The sequence below is a fragment of the Poecilia reticulata genome, linkage group LG23, assembly GCF_000633615.1.
Source record: "Poecilia reticulata strain Guanapo linkage group LG23, Guppy_female_1.0+MT, whole genome shotgun sequence".
Lineage (NCBI taxonomy): Eukaryota > Metazoa > Chordata > Actinopteri > Cyprinodontiformes > Poeciliidae > Poecilia > Poecilia reticulata.
This window is the reverse complement of record NC_024353.1, coordinates 9,584,624-9,599,778: the sequence shown is the minus strand read 5'-3', so window position 1 is coordinate 9,599,778 and position 15,155 is coordinate 9,584,624. Positions and strand designations below refer to the sequence as shown.

Sequence of the window (15,155 nt, the reverse complement as noted above, 5' to 3'; positions counted from 1 at the left end):
AATTATTTTTATGTCTTTCATACTCCTGCTTATTGATATGCATTACTGGATTGGACAGTGCCTATTAGTCACTATGTGATTCATTGAGTTATGTCCAGAAAACCATTTTATCCCAATGCAGGACGAGCAGAAATCTGTCACAAAAATATTTGTAGCGCCATCATTTGTACTTTGTTTCTGTTAGTTCTGTCAAGATGCAAGAAGGATCAAATGTATCTTATATTGGTCAGTCGTTTTGTTTTAATATGCTGTAGGAGCCATAGTTTGATGTTTAGTTCAGTTTTTTGTCGCTTGTTGAACTTTTAGGAATTGCAGCGGGTGCAGACGGTGCGCCACAATAAAGGTACAATAAAGCTGATAAACAGGCGAAGAACCAAACACCACTTCTATTCTGGCTTTTCTCGCTGTGTGTGTGTCGGCTTTACGCGGACCCGTTGCCATGGCAACCGGCAGACAACAGCTCACCGAGCAGACAGAGCAGAGATTACCGATCAGGGGAATCAACACCAAAAAACTAAAAATGTCCCCCACAAAAAAGAAGCAGAAACACCAAAACATAACATTCAGTCTGTTACATTATTCCGTCAGGTTTGATGTCTATATTGTCATTATTAATAAGTTTTCTCCCGACTACCGCGGTGGTTGATTAGCTGATTTAAACAGCCGCTCTACTGATGTGACCTGATGTGCTAACGTAACCAAAACACACCGAACTGCGCAGCACATGTTAAGGTTATCAAAGTCAATAGAAGGTTAGCAACAGTTAGGCTAGTATAACTGACCCACTGCTCACTTGTTCAATGTTTTCTTTAAGGTAAAACTTTTTGCTCACCTGTTAAATCTGAAGCCCTTGTCATCCAATTCATAGGGTTGAATTAAACGCTAAATATTGCGTCCATTTTTCAGATTCGTTGTGTGACTGTGGTATTTTCTGACCACCCATAATGTTGACTCAATGGACACCAATGGTGCATGTGTGGCGCACGATAAGTCAGGTAATGTCCAGTCCAGTAATATATCCATCAATGCTGCTGCCTCGCGCTGTCCTTCTCTCGCACTTCCCGCCACTCAGCAGTAGGTGTCAGGTTACGTTGTGTTGCATTCAATGTTGTCGGAAAAAAGAGATTAGTGCGCTTAATGTCCGATTTCCCATAAGTATTTGGGGTGGCAACAGGAGTGGCAAGGCTCTCATTTGGGGTGGCAACTGCCACCCCAGTAGATCCGCCCCTGTGTGTCGGAACGATAACGTATTTTAAAACATGTAATGAAATTGCTAATGGTGTTTTCTATGTATTTTTACACAGATTTCACCAACAACACAATACCGTCATCATTTCCTTGTGAACAGGTAAATTAAAAAAAAAAGCTTCGTTTACCTCTTTTGCTATAAATGTGTAATGCTCCATTCCCGCAACATATTCCACATCTCTTCATAATTATTGTTCTTTTAAACCCATACAAAATATTGCAAATACAAAACTTTGATTTTCAGTTGTATGTAGGCTTTATTTCGATAGGAGCAAGTGCAGAAATGTCTCTTTGCAGTATAAAGGTTGCTGCAGTTTGTCGTCAAGTGACATCATCCGAAAAATAAATGTTAAAGGGAAATGAACAAACGCCAAATTTTGATAGCAAAAATAATTCACTATCAAATTATTAACATCATTATTTGCTATTGCTAGTTCTGTGCCCTGGATTATCTGCTCAGACACTGAACATATTTAGAAACTGAGGCAAAAATGAAGATGGTACATATGAATTTGTGATGCAAAAGTCAGTTGTGTCATGTAATCTGGTTTTATTACAAATATTATAAACTCAGGAAGTCTTCTTATGCTCAACACTGATTTTGTTGTAGATTAATGGCATTACGTAGCGACCTTTAGCAATAAGGTGGCCATGTAAACCTTTGCTTTCTAAACGACTCCGCTTTCATACATGATTTTGCTGGAGGTGAGCACTTCTCTCCATCTAATCAAAATGAAGCAATCAAGGTCAAAGGTCGGAAAGCTGATTGTGACTGAGGCATTGAATATCAGATCTCTTTAAGTTGGGAGCGACAACAGATAACAGTCGAGTAAATAACATCTAGGATTGCGGCAAGTTTGGGAAACTAGCAGCACAGAGTGAAGGGAAACAACCAATCAGCTTTTTTTCCCCAATTTTGTTCAGCGATAAGGTAATTTTCTTATATAACAACATCAAAAGAGACCCAATAATTATTTAATATAAATGTAACCAATGTCATTTTCATCTTCTTAATAAAAAAAAAAAAAAAAAAAACTGAATCAATTCATTTCTTCTTGAAGGGTTTCTTCCCAGTCATTGACGCACTTAGATAAAGTTTGAATTGTTCTAAAAAAAACATTCATAAAGAGAGATTATGCTCCTCCAATGAAAGCGCCTGTTTAGCTCTTCACCAGTAACAAACGTTGCTGGTAAACACAAATGGCAACAAACGTTGCCATTTGTGTTTATATATATGTATATTGTACATAGGCCACATTGTACAAAAAATCTACAGTATTTAGCCATCCTATACTTGTGTTTTAATACTATAAATAAAAATAAAATACTACCGCAGATGAGTTAATCTTGAACCAAAATGGCTAGAATGCATGGGTTATTGATATCAAGAGCATATTTCATGCATTGAAAGTCCAAATTTGGCGTTTTTTTCCTACTTCAGAAACTGTGCTTTCATTATTAAGACGCATTTACAGTAATTCATAACTTAAACACGATCCACAGAGAAGCTCACGTGTGTGTGGCTTTTCACAGTCGTCGTAGATGAGAAAGAAACAAAGAGCTTGTTTACTCTCTGTTGTGCACCAGCAGCATAAACCGCCGTTAAGAGTCCGTCTCACGCAGCAGCGGCGGCAGCGACTCTGCTTCAAACTTTATAACTCTGCTTGGAGTTATAAAAAAAGATCTAATTGCATCTAATGGCGGCCGACGCCACGGCCACGACTCTGGAAGACTTTTCTGGTCTCTGATCTATCCCCCTGGAATCTCGGGGGTCTGTCTATCCCTGTTGCTCCGAGGCTGGATTCTCCGAAGTGTCCGGTGTGTCCTCAGCGTCATCCGTAGGCAGCTGAGCCTTCTCGTCCTCGCCGCCATCTTTAGCTTCCGTGTCAGAAGCTGGGCAGCTTTCCGCCTGCTTACCGTCGACGCTCTCATCTGGCTTCGCCTCTTCTGCAGGAGGAACGCCTCCCTCTACGTCTGCAGTCGCTTCCTCCGTCTCTTTTTGAGTCATTTCGCTGCTTTCCTCCAGGTTCTCACTCTCTGCAGGAGCCATCGGCTCTTCCTTAGGAACCATTCCGCCGTCTCCGTCTCCTGCAGGGCTTTGTGGTTTCTTGTCCTCCGCTGCGGCGGCGCTTTGCTCCATCGGCTGCTCCTCCTCTTCTTCGATCTCGTCCTCTAAAGGAGGGATCATCTGCTCCTCTCTCCCCCCGGGGAAGACCTTGTCCGGGTAGGCGAGCTTCAGCTGCTCCTCGAAGTAATCCTCCAGGTACAACCCGGCACTCCCAATCTCAGATGTCGCCTTGGAAAAGGTAGAGGGCAACTTTAAGGTTGAAGGAAGAAAAAAAAAAAAAAACGAGAACGGAAGTAACATTAAATTTTTTGCAACAGAGGACTGGAAGGGAAGCCCACCTTGTAGTACTTGGCACAGTTGAAAAATATGAGCCTGACGTCAGAAACAAACTCCTCCGGGTTTCCGTAGCACTCGTCCTCCTTCGACTGCAGTTTTTTCTTCACCATCGTCAAATCCATCGGTGTCTTTATTAGCTCCTTGTACCGCCGAGTTTCCTACAAAATCAGCACATCTCAGGTCTGCTGCACTTGTTTTTGGTCAAGTCTCCTCATGATTTCTCCGCCATGTGGCGTAATCCAGCACTTTTACTTTTAGTACAAGTACAACGAGTCACTATGGATTTTGAATATAGCAAAAAAAAAAAAAAAAAAAAGAATAGAACAAGACAGAAGGACGATTGAAGTGATCAATCGACTGGGCTGAAAGATGATAGAAAGTTCTGGACGGAAGAGCAGATGCCCCGGCAAATGAAGGGATGGATGACTGGGTTATGTAGATGGACACTGATGGACAGATGGATGAACAAATGGTGGGATGAATGGTTAGATAGTTGGTTAGATGGACGGACAGATGAAGGGTTGGATGGATGAACTAATGGATAAATGAAGGGTTGACTGGAAGGATGGAGAGTTGATTGGTTGGACGAATGAAATTCACCCAAACATAAATATAACTAACATGATAAATAAGACCTGATGTAGCAAATAGAAAAAAATGACATGAACAGACAGAAAGATGGTTGGTTAGATAGCGTAGGGTTACCGATGGAGACGCAGGGTGCTGGAAGTCTGTGCTGAAGTCATTACTGAACAAGCGTAGCAGCAGCCGCTCGCATTTCTGGAATCAAGAAAAACATCACAGTCATGAGACACTCCTTTATTTATCCTAAAAGAGAATATTCTTCATTAATGTGTTGATAGGAAGAAGTGAGCACCAGTGTTAAAATAGGGTGAAAATGGAAGTAGTAGAGGGTTTAAAAATACCCTTTTGTCCACAGAGGGGAAGTGTTCAGAGCCCGGCCCGCTGCCTCTGTCGCAGTCGTACTCCATCTCTGGTGACTCTGTGTCCCGGCAGAACGAGCAAAACCACTCACCGCTGAAGAGAGGGAAAGACACAGAAAGATCATAGATGCTAAAAAGTGTGCTGCAAACGTTGGGACAAGGAGTCTTTCACCACAAAAAAAACTTTAACACTCCATCAGCTGTCTAACATTTTTACTAACGTTTCAATGGAATTGCAATTGTTTTCAGTTGATGGATGAATGCAGAAAAACAACCAGACACCCCCACCTTTTTGCAAAATGCTAAAGTTTTTATGCTAACATGAGACGTTTTTTTCTGATGTATTGCAATTAATGTATTTTTGTATCACACAAGTGACGCTAGCAACAACCAGATGTCTCTACTGGAGGAAACCACAAAGAAGACGACACAAAGTAGTTGGATGATGATGCTGCAGCTTGTTTTTCGATGACTCATTGAATATATTCACGTGTGATTTTAATTGCATTTCTTATTTAATGGAAACGCCCCTATTGCGAAATTGCGCTTTTTGACATTTGTGCCCATTTGTAATGGAAACGCAGCTACTGATGCTCTCCCATTTAACAAAGAAACTTTTGAGTGTCTACAAAATATACAAATCTGGTACAGATTTACCCTTAAACTATCTCAGTGGGGTTGAATAGGAAAAAAAAAGCAGCACTTTTCAAATTTTTATAAGCAAAAACTTTTCTAAACCATATGCCAATTGTTGGTCAGATTGCTGACGTTTTTGATCGAGACATAGCTAAAGGTGAGGGTTCATACAAAAGTTAGATTTTTATAAAAGCCGATCCGTGTCTCACCTCGGCGACTCGTTCAGAGCCGGAATGTGGCAGGAGAGGTGGAAAACTTTGGGGCACTTGTCGCAGCAGAGCAGCTCCCCGCCGTTCTGACACACGGCGCACCAGTCCTCGTTGGGGTCGTCCTCTGGCTCCGGCTTCTTTTCTGGGTCGGGCTGCAACTGGGTCTGATTGCACTGGTCGACGGAGGTGGACGCCAGGGCCGTGGACGCCACCAGTCCCTTTGGCGGCGGCCGGGGCTTCGACTGAGCGCCGGTGCTGCTGTCCGGGAGGCTCGACCCGCCGCTGGATTGCACCTGTGGACGGCAACAACAAAAATAATACGTCATCAGCACGGCTGGTGGTGGGATTACGTCTGGATTTGAAAGAACTGGACGGCTCCGCTTACAAAACGAACTTCGTCCTCGTCCTCGGGTTCGTCCTTGATGACGATTACGGGCCCCGGAGACATTCTCCTCCTCCGCTTCGGCGCGGGGGCCGATGGAGGCGCTGACCTCCAGGACATCGACCTTCAGAGTGAAAATTAAAGATGTACTAAGATTGTGAGTTCTGCGCAGAAAACTCCCGATGAGTCCAGCACTTTCTTACCCAGCTGTTCTGTCAGAAGAGGACGGCTTCGCCAGCGGCGAGTTCTGCCCTCCGTGACCTGATAGCAGCGTTTAAACAATTGGATGTCACATAAAAAATAAATAACTTGAGAAAAAGTTGGCAAACAAAAGCACAGACCTGTCACATGACCAAACGAGCTGCTGCTTTTTTCTGAGCTTCCAGCTGCCAGACCCAAACCCATGGTAGGTTTGGGGATGGAGATGCTGACGGTGGGGACGGGCAGACCTGCTTCGCTCCTCTTTAGGAGGGACGACTCCGGCATGCATCTCTGAGGGACAAATATTTTATTTTATTAAAGCCTGAATTAATACTTTTCACGTTCACGTCAGATGTTCCTGTTACCAACCTGGTGCAGAGCGACCTGGGGAGCAGACAGAGGCTGCGGGAAGCGGGGAGCGCCCTGCGATATGTCGATGGGTTTAGGGGGGAACGTGTTGCTGTGGATTAGTTCTCGTAGAGACTAGAAGAAACGCACAATAAAATTTTTTTTTTAAAAAGTTTGTCCTCCGATATGATACGACTCCTTTTTTTAATACCTTATTAAGTTAGAAAGAGGTTGAAAAACAAACACCGACTCATTTACAAATTCAGAAATGAGACATTTTAAAGGAATCACATGATCACTTTAAGTAGTTCACCTTCTGATACTGACACTATAATCAACACTATGTCATAGTTTATATGGGCTGCTAAATGTGTCATTTTTACTTTGGAGAAAAGAAATAGACAAGATAAGGAAATGACACAAAATGTACTTCATTCAACATTCGACTGTTGAGTGAAGTACTGTACTTATGATACATTTCCTATCGTAAGAACTAAAAGTTGCCACTTATCAGATTTTTTTTTTTACTCGTCAAACAACTTTGAAACCAACGTATCACTTCCCTTCTGCTCCACAATCATGCATCACCTTTTAAAAGCTGCTTGTTTTCACTTTGACAAATTTGAAAACTTCTTCAAGGGGCATGAATAATTTCGGGAGAAACTGTACAAATGTACATCCACCAAAATTACCTGTGACGCTCCGTAGCCTGGGCTCTGAATCATGGACGCCGGAGGGCTCCTGGGGTTTGGATGGCTGTTCCCGAACCTGCGTCCAGGCTGCACCAAGCCGGGAGGAGCTTGGGAGGGTGAAGACCCCCCATGGATGGGTCTGGTAGGTGGGGGGGGGCCTGGAGGAGCTGAGAGCCTGACATTTTGATACCAGGACCAGTGGTTAGGAGGGGGCTGCCTCTGAGGATGGTGGGAGAGCTTGTCAACCTTGGACAGGGTGGTGATTCAACAGGTTAGCCTATAGTGAAAATATAGCATTTAAAATGAGTTTAAAAAAATTCATGTTACCTGCATTTGGAGCTGAGCTAGAGTGCTCTGTCGCTGCTGTGCTGCTGCGAGGGAAAGACCCCCGGTCGGGGCCTCGGGTCTGGGACCCTGCTGATGGTTGGGGATGGGTGGCCTCCCTGGACATCGCTCGACCACCAGCGAACCTGCAAGGAAACGACGACGAGGAGGAGAAATTACCAACATGTTTCTACAACAGCTGCAGAAGAACACACATTCGGTTCTTTATTTCCAACAGAATGGCAACGTCTCCAAGTGCATAAGAAGGAATATTTCTCTTCTCTAATACTAAAAGTAAATGTGTAAATAATTAATCACTTTTATTAGGCTTTGGATAATTATGTGAACAAAACACTTCAAAGATAAAAAAGGTGTGATAAATGAATGGAGAAGCACTTTTTATTTATTTTACTTAGATTTTTTTTACACTTAGTTTTGTTTTTATATACATATACACTGCTCAAAAAAATAAAGGGAACACTAAAACAACACAATATAACTCCAAGTAAATCAAACTTCTGTGAAATCAAACTGTCCACTTAGGAAGCAACACTGATTGACCATCAATTTCCCCTGCTGTTGTGCAAATGGAATAGACAACAGATGGAAATTATTGGCAATTAGCAAGACACACTCAATAAAGGAGTGGTTCTGCAGGTGGGGACCACAGACCACTTCTCAGCACCTATGCTGTCTGGCTGATGTTTTGGTCAGTTTTGAATGTTGGTGGTGCTTTCACACTCGTGGCAGCATGAGACGGACTCTACAACCCACACAAGTGGCTCAGGTAGTGCAGCTCACCCAGGATGGCACATCAATGCGAGCTGTGGCAAGAAGGTTTGCTGTGTCTGTCAGTGTAGTGTCCAGAGGCTGGAGGCGCTACCAGGAGACAGGCCAGTACACCAGGAGACGTGGAGGAGGCCGTAGGAGGGCAACAACCCAGCAGCAGGACCGCTACCTCCGCCTTTGTGCAAGAAGGAACATGAGGAGCACTGCCAGAGCCCTGCAAAATGACCTCCAGCAGGTCACAAATATGCATGTGTCTGCACAAACGGTTAGAAACCGACTCCATGAGGATGGTATGAGGGCCCGACGTCCACAGATGGGGGTTGTGCTCACAGCCTAACGTGCAGGACGCTTGGCATTTGCCAGAGAACACCAGGATTGGCAAATTCGCCACTGGCGCCTTGTGCTCTTCACAGATGAAAGCAGGTTCACACTGAGCACATGTGACGGACGAGACGGAGTCTGGAGACGCCGTGGAGAGCGGTCTGCTGCCTGCAACATCCTTCAGCATGACCGGTTTGGCAGTGGGTCAGTAATGGTGTGGGGTGGCATTTCTTTGGAGGGCCGCACAGCCCTCCATGTGCTCACCAGAGGTAGCCTGACTGCCATTAGGTACCGAGATGAGATCCTCAGACCCCTTGTGAGACCATATGCTGGTGTGGTTGGCCACGGTTCCTCCTAATGCAGGACAATGCTAGACCTCATGTGGCTGGAGTGTGTCAGCAGTTCCTGCAAGAWGAAGGCATTGAAGCTATGGACTGACCCGCCCGTTCCCCAGGCCTGAATCCGATTGAGCACATCTGGGACATCATGTCTCGCTCCATCCACCAACGTCGCGTTGCACCACAGACTGTCCAGGAGTTGGCGGATGCTTTAGTCCAGGTCTGGGAGGAGATCCCTCAGGAGACCATCCGCCACCTCATCAGGAGCATGCCCAGGCGTTGTAGGGAGGTCATACAGGCACGTGGAGGCCACACACAATACTCAGCCTCATTTTGACTTGTTTCAAGGACATTACATTACAAGTACATACAAGTTGGATCAGCCTGTAGTGTGTTTTTTCACTTTAATTTTGTGTGTGGCTCCAAATCCAGGCCTCCATTGGTTAATAAATTTGATTTCCATTGATTATTTTTGTGTGATTTTGTTGTCAGCACATTCAACTTTGTACAGAACAAAGTATTCAATGAGAATATTTCATTCATTCAGATCTAGGATGTGTTATTTGAGTGTTCCCTTTATTTGTTTGAGCAGTGTATATAAAAAACACACAACTGAAGAGTGAGATGTGTGATGAAAATTATCTTAATCCAGTTTAAAAATTGCTACATAATTCAGAACAACTTCTGTGATGCGTTTTCCTTTAAATCCGTTTGGCTCCCAAAAGCTCAGAAATAATAAAAAAAAGAGAGTAGCTGAAAAACAGTAACACAAAAAAAACAACAACCATCATGTAGGTCAGATGAGATTAACACACTCTGACACACATAGATAAAAGAACAAAATGCCTTGTAAACTAGATCTCGATGCATCCATGAGAAAACCCCCCCGATAAAAACGTGAATTGACCTCACAAAGAACTGGATGTGATGATATGTAAACTTACATTCCTGTTTTGTTTTTTGTAACTTTAAGCCTCTGCTACTAAGACAGAAAAAAAACCAAACAAAAAAAAAACCCCAAACAGACGTACCGAGGTCTACGTTTGAGGCCCAGAAGCCCGACCGGCACTGGAAGCGAACCGAGCTCTGCGGGACGATGGACGGGTTGTAGCTCGTTCTCATCAGGTAGTGGATCTGGTAGAGGATCTGAGAGGCAGAGAAACGGGGATGTTAAAGCCTTGAGATCAGACATGACGGAGAGTTTTCAGCTGCAGCCCACAACGCTGAACAAGCATCTAAAACAACCCAAAGGTCCAGCACAATCCAATCAGTGTTCAACCAGTCAAAAAAAACCCCCAAAAAAACCTAAACATCTAAATTCAGGGTGATTTATCTCATTCCATACCACTAAATGAATGTTCCAGGTTAAAACTAATTTAGCAACTCATTAATCGTAACAGTATACAGAATCTGAAAAAACACTGAAAGAACAACACACTCACAACAGTCATTCAGCCAAAACTGTACAAATAATTGCATTTAAGATGGAAACACATTTTTTCCCCTCTACATCTGCCTCAATGGGCATAGTTTTAGCTTCACCTAGTTCAAAATCTGTAAAATAATTAATATAGCCTGTTAAGCAGCTTTTCCTATCCAGTTATTAATTTTAAAAAAATCACCGGATCAGCCTTGAACTGTAATGATATTGTCTTAAGCTGAAATGGTTGAGCTTTTCACATGTTGATGTCAGAAGAAAAGTATTTGTATCCTTTGCTACAAATGATCATGCGTTCATTAAAGGAATGAAGCTATTACATTTTAGGAAGTTATTTATGATTTTAAAAAGAAATTGAATTATTTGTTTTCGTTTGATCAAATTAATTGAAAAAAAGAAATAATCGATGCCTAAAATAATCATTACTCGCAGCCCTAACAGAAACAATACCAGTCTCTTGCAGTACAGCAGAGCCGTTCCGCTGTGACTCGCCGTCGCCCACTTGGTGAAGCTGATCACGTGATCCAGCTGCCTCGTCAGGGCGTTGATGTCGTCCTGCTGCTTCTTCAGAGCCAAATCGTGGTCCTTAGTCAGCGCCTGAGGGCGAGAGCGGCGTTCACTGAAACGTCACCAGAGGACGTCTGGTGGAAGCGGCTCAAAATGGAAGCGCAAACACACCTCGAGCTGGTTTATCAGGATCTTTCCCTTCCTGTTGATCTCCATGATCAGGTTACAGATGGACTTCTTTATTTCGTTCGTCACAGCTTTCCGGTTTTCCTCCACTTGCTGCAGTCTGCGGAAGTTGAGACGGAGAGGGAATTTGGCGTTGTGAATCCAAAGTGACTCCTCGTGATTATTTAATTAGGACTAAAACTGTCAGCTGTTTAGGTAACACTTTATTTGAAGGGGGGTGAATAAGACCGACATGACACTTTCATAAACACCTGCCATGAACATCAGTAAGTCTACATGAATATTTATGACTGTTGTCATAAAGCGACATTTGGCTAATTCATACATTTGTGAGAAAATTGGAGCCTATTTTTCTTCGGCTTTTGGCTCAGTAGTTCTGTATGAGTTACTTCTACGTTTAATATGCATTTTACAAAAACCTATCAGTTGTGAACAGCTTCCTCTTTCTCTCACATCTTCCTTTTCTGAACTTTTTGGACCTCAGCAATCTTTAAAAGCAGAATTCAGTCTAAAAATTAAACTTATCTTGCATAGTTTGGTTATTAAAAAAATAAAAAATAATTTAGAACTTTGTGAAAAACCTATATTTGCTGCTAGAGGTGATGTCTAACTGCTGATGGGGATTAAATTCAAGTCAAACAAATTCCAGCTGTAGCAACAATATTACGAACATTTTGTAACCAAAGCACAGTGAAATGAATCCTTTTAAAGATGCGTTTGAAACCAGCCGTGTTGCAGAACTTTACCCGGAGTTGATACAGCTCGACACTTCTTCAATGGCTTTTCTCTTTTCTTGCAACTGCAGCGTCATGGTTTCCAGATACTGCTTATGGTTCCTGTACGCATCCTCCAAGAACTGGTAGCTAGACACAAAAAGAAAACAACAGCATGACTGCAAAAGATAAGACAAGAGGACTTTCTCTTTTTTTTAAATATCTGTCATGATTTGTCCTGTGCGGTTCGGTGCGTATATATCGCCGCATCCCACGTGCTAAATCATCAGCAGGAACGCAATGTTACTTGTGGTCCTTGTGTTTGAGGAGCTGGCAGTCTCGACACGTGAGCCGGTCGCACGTCTCGCAGAACAGCTTCAGCGGCTCCTGCTTGTGGACGTCGCAGAAGACGGGCTTCTGCGTGGAAACGCCCAGAGCCTCTGCACAGGAGAGCACAGGAGGATTCGTTCATTAGAAACATGAAGCCTGAAGATTTACATTTCTTTCTTCTATCCAATTACTAATCTGTTAATCAAAACAATAATAATCGACACATCAGTAGTGAGAGTAAGTCAGGAAGAAAAGGCTGAGTTTTTCATATCTTATTGGAAGTAGATGAGTCCTAAAAGAAAGCTGTGTTTTTTGCATTTTTGGCAATAAAATTTTTACCATCATGTAGGTCAACTTTTGTTCTTTAAAAAGGGAATTGAATTATTTGTTTATTTTGCACGTTTTATGCATTTCTTAAGCTTTAATAAAAAAAACTGCAGAATGTGCCAATTTATTTTATCCGATTAATTGTCAGAACAATCAACAGAATGATAAATATTGGAGAGAAGAAAAGCAGCAACTATTTAATCAAACTTGGATAAATTACAATCAGCTACACACAGAAACAAAATGTCTGTTACCAGCAGATAAATATTACACTTTCAGATCTACTCAAATGCACAATTTGAATAGTTGTGAACCGCTTGGTTTGAAACCCAGAAGACCGGACAGTAGTTTACCATAAAATGAAAGTAATTGCAATCTAATCAATATCAAAATGTAAAAACAGGAATACTGTGCTTGCTTGTTTTGCTTATGTCTCCAAACTGTTGCTCCATATTGACATTAACCAGTCAAAAGAAAAAAAAAAAAACAAGAGTGCATTCCTTCATAAAAACAGCAAACTTCAAGAAGGATGAAGGACACAAACGATGCGATGCGTCTGCGCCCCACCTGGAGACATCTCCTCCTTCTGGCGTATGGTGTGGTCTCGGGTGAACTTCACCCTCTGGTGCGCCTCGATGCATGTCAAGCACAGGAACTCCACGCACTCCACGCAGTAGCCCGTCGCCTCGGTGTTGTCGTCACAGCTCATGCACACCTGGTGGAAGCAGAGGGACGTAGAGAAAAAAAAGAAAACAAAAGATGAGCGGGAAAGGCGCAGAATTTACAACCAATTTCTTTCACGAGATGATCCGCTCAGACAAGAGCTGGGGAGGGGGCTGTGAGGCAGAACCTGGCTGGTTTTCTCCACTGTGCTGCTGGGCACCTCGGCAGAGTCCTTGACAAAGAAGTTGTCCAACACGTCGACCTCCCAGCATTCCTGTCCGCACACCGGACACCGAATGGAACCAACTATAGTAGGAAGCACATATTATTGTGTTATTGGGTTTATTTAACCAGCAATACTACTATAAATATGTATGTCAGACAATGATGTGGACTTGGAACTTTATCACAATATTTTCTGGTGCTATTGTGATAACGATAAAGATTATAATTTATATATATAACATTTATTACAGTGTTTTTTTGCCTGTAACTGAATGGAGCAGCATTCCCTGCACCACAAACACATATACTGTTCTTTAAAAACATTCTCATTTAAGATGAGGTTCTTCAGGATGCCACTTTTTTAAAGTGTTTTTTATATCCATAAACTGCACAGAGTAACTGCATTTATCATGTTTTTGGATTTACTGATATTTATCGATGCTCTCCCAGAAAAATCAGTGTAGAAAACAGCAGCATTTGGGATCACACTGTCGATTTAGTTTTTTATCAACTCTCAATTTATCATCAAGATAAATCAAAACAAATTTTCCAAGATGAATGATAAACGATACAATAAATGCTCACCCCTACGTCAGAGTGAGGCGGTATGATCTGAGATCCTACAATGATTCAGAAATGGCAAAATCATCAGCCTCCACATACTCAAAACGTATTTTTACAACTTTACATTAATGCACCACTTTCTATCCATCACATCCAATTTGTTACTGCAGTTTGGGGTAAAACCGTACGAGTAATAATTTGATTTTCAATGAAATATTGATATTACATAGTGTGTATTGTTGTTTTGGCATTGAAGACAGGCAGATTGATGGACATATCTTGTCATAACACGTAGTTAAACGGTGATAAAACTGAGCTCCGTCTCTGTGGATGAGTGAATATTATCACCTGGACCGTGCGGGTCCCGCCTCGGCTCGGCGCTCCTCAACGGGGGAGGCAGGCACCTCCGGCAGAAGGAGTGCAAACACGGCAGCAGTTTGGGCTCCCTGTTGTGGAAACTTAGCTTGCAGATGGGACATGTGTCCATGAGCCCGAAGGCTCCCAACTGTTTCACCTTCTCTTCCCCTGCGGGCAAACTTTCAGCCTCGTTCTCCACGATGATGACGAGGTCGTCGTTATCAGCACTTTCATCCATTTCTGTCGCGTCACGATAACTCCAGCCGGTTAATCAATGTAGCTAGCCCTTCGACTAGCATCGAAAAGATAGCCTTTTGTTTCACTCATTTGGATTAAGAGTAAGATAACGTTGCATATAGCGGCATTTTCAATCCTGAGTGAATTAATTGAAATAGTAAATCATAAAATAAAAAGGAAACAACATGAGTTAGCTTATTGCAGCTCGTTTGTAAAGCTAAATTAGCAATGTAGCTTCTTCAAACGCATAAACGTTAGACAAAAACACTATTTCCACTTTGTGGCGGTTACTTTTTTTAACCTGCAAAACAGATAATCCAGTAGTCCCATATGTACGGAAAATAGGTTAGACGCAAGATATTTTCGGCTCACACGTCCATTAAATATCGACTAGCCGCCGTGCTTTCTTTTTTTTCCTCAAAACACTGGCGATGTGTCGTTCGTGGCCGAGTCCGATTGATATACCGGCTCTTCGAGGTGAACGATGAAAGCCGGTGTTCGATGGATTCTTAAGGGCAGGGACCACATGAGTGGTCTGAAACATTTCCTTTGAAGTTTATAATTACTTGCTTAGAAAGGTTATAATAATAAAGAAATATCAATATAAATTATGGTATGAGGGCTGCACAGTGGCGCAGTTGATAGAGCTGTTGCCTTGCAGCAAGAAGGTTCTGGGTTCGATTCGATTCCCGGCCCGGTCTTTCTGCATGGAGTTTGCATGTTCTCCCTGTGCATGCATGGATTTTCTCCGGGTACTCCAGTGTCCTCCCAC

The 15,155-nt window shown here is 42.7% G+C and overlaps 1 protein-coding gene across 2 annotated transcripts; it reads right to left on the bottom strand.

Moving 5' to 3' along the window:
* Nucleotides 1–1,485: 1,485 nt before the first annotated feature.
* On the bottom strand, nt 1,486–14,826 carry trim24 (tripartite motif containing 24). Of its 2 annotated transcripts, none has more exons than XM_008401115.2 (19): nt 14,138–14,826; nt 13,188–13,306; nt 12,905–13,052; nt 11,988–12,120; nt 11,714–11,830; nt 10,953–11,067; nt 10,725–10,871; nt 9,868–9,982; nt 7,392–7,534; nt 7,065–7,310; nt 6,394–6,507; nt 6,165–6,315; nt 6,027–6,084; nt 5,827–5,947; nt 5,442–5,734; nt 4,579–4,690; nt 4,358–4,432; nt 3,655–3,810; nt 1,486–3,544 (listed from the first exon to the last, which is right to left on the bottom strand). In XM_008401115.2, the coding sequence occupies exons 1-19, from the start codon at nt 14,382–14,384 to the stop codon at nt 3,026–3,028; spliced, it is 3,129 nt and encodes a 1,042-aa protein (XP_008399337.1). In that variant the 5' UTR covers nt 14,385–14,826; the 3' UTR covers nt 1,486–3,025. The 2 variants fall into 2 exon arrangements, with proteins under 2 accessions (XP_008399337.1, XP_008399338.1); XM_008401116.2 differs by having other exon boundaries at nt 7,065–7,283.
* Nucleotides 14,827–15,155: the final 329 nt, after the last annotated feature.

Coding starts and splice junctions, on each gene's coding strand:
- trim24 (XM_008401115.2), bottom strand. CDS start 14,384: ATGGATGAAAGTGCTGATAACGACGACCTCGTCATCATCGTGGAGAAC. Junction 12,121..12,904: donor GAAGGAGGAGATGTCTCCAG/GTGGGGCGCAGA, acceptor TCTCCTGTGCAG/AGGCTCTGGGCGTTTCCACG. Junction 11,831..11,987: donor CTCAAACACAAGGACCACAA/GTAACATTGCGT, acceptor TTTTGTGTCTAG/CTACCAGTTCTTGGAGGATG.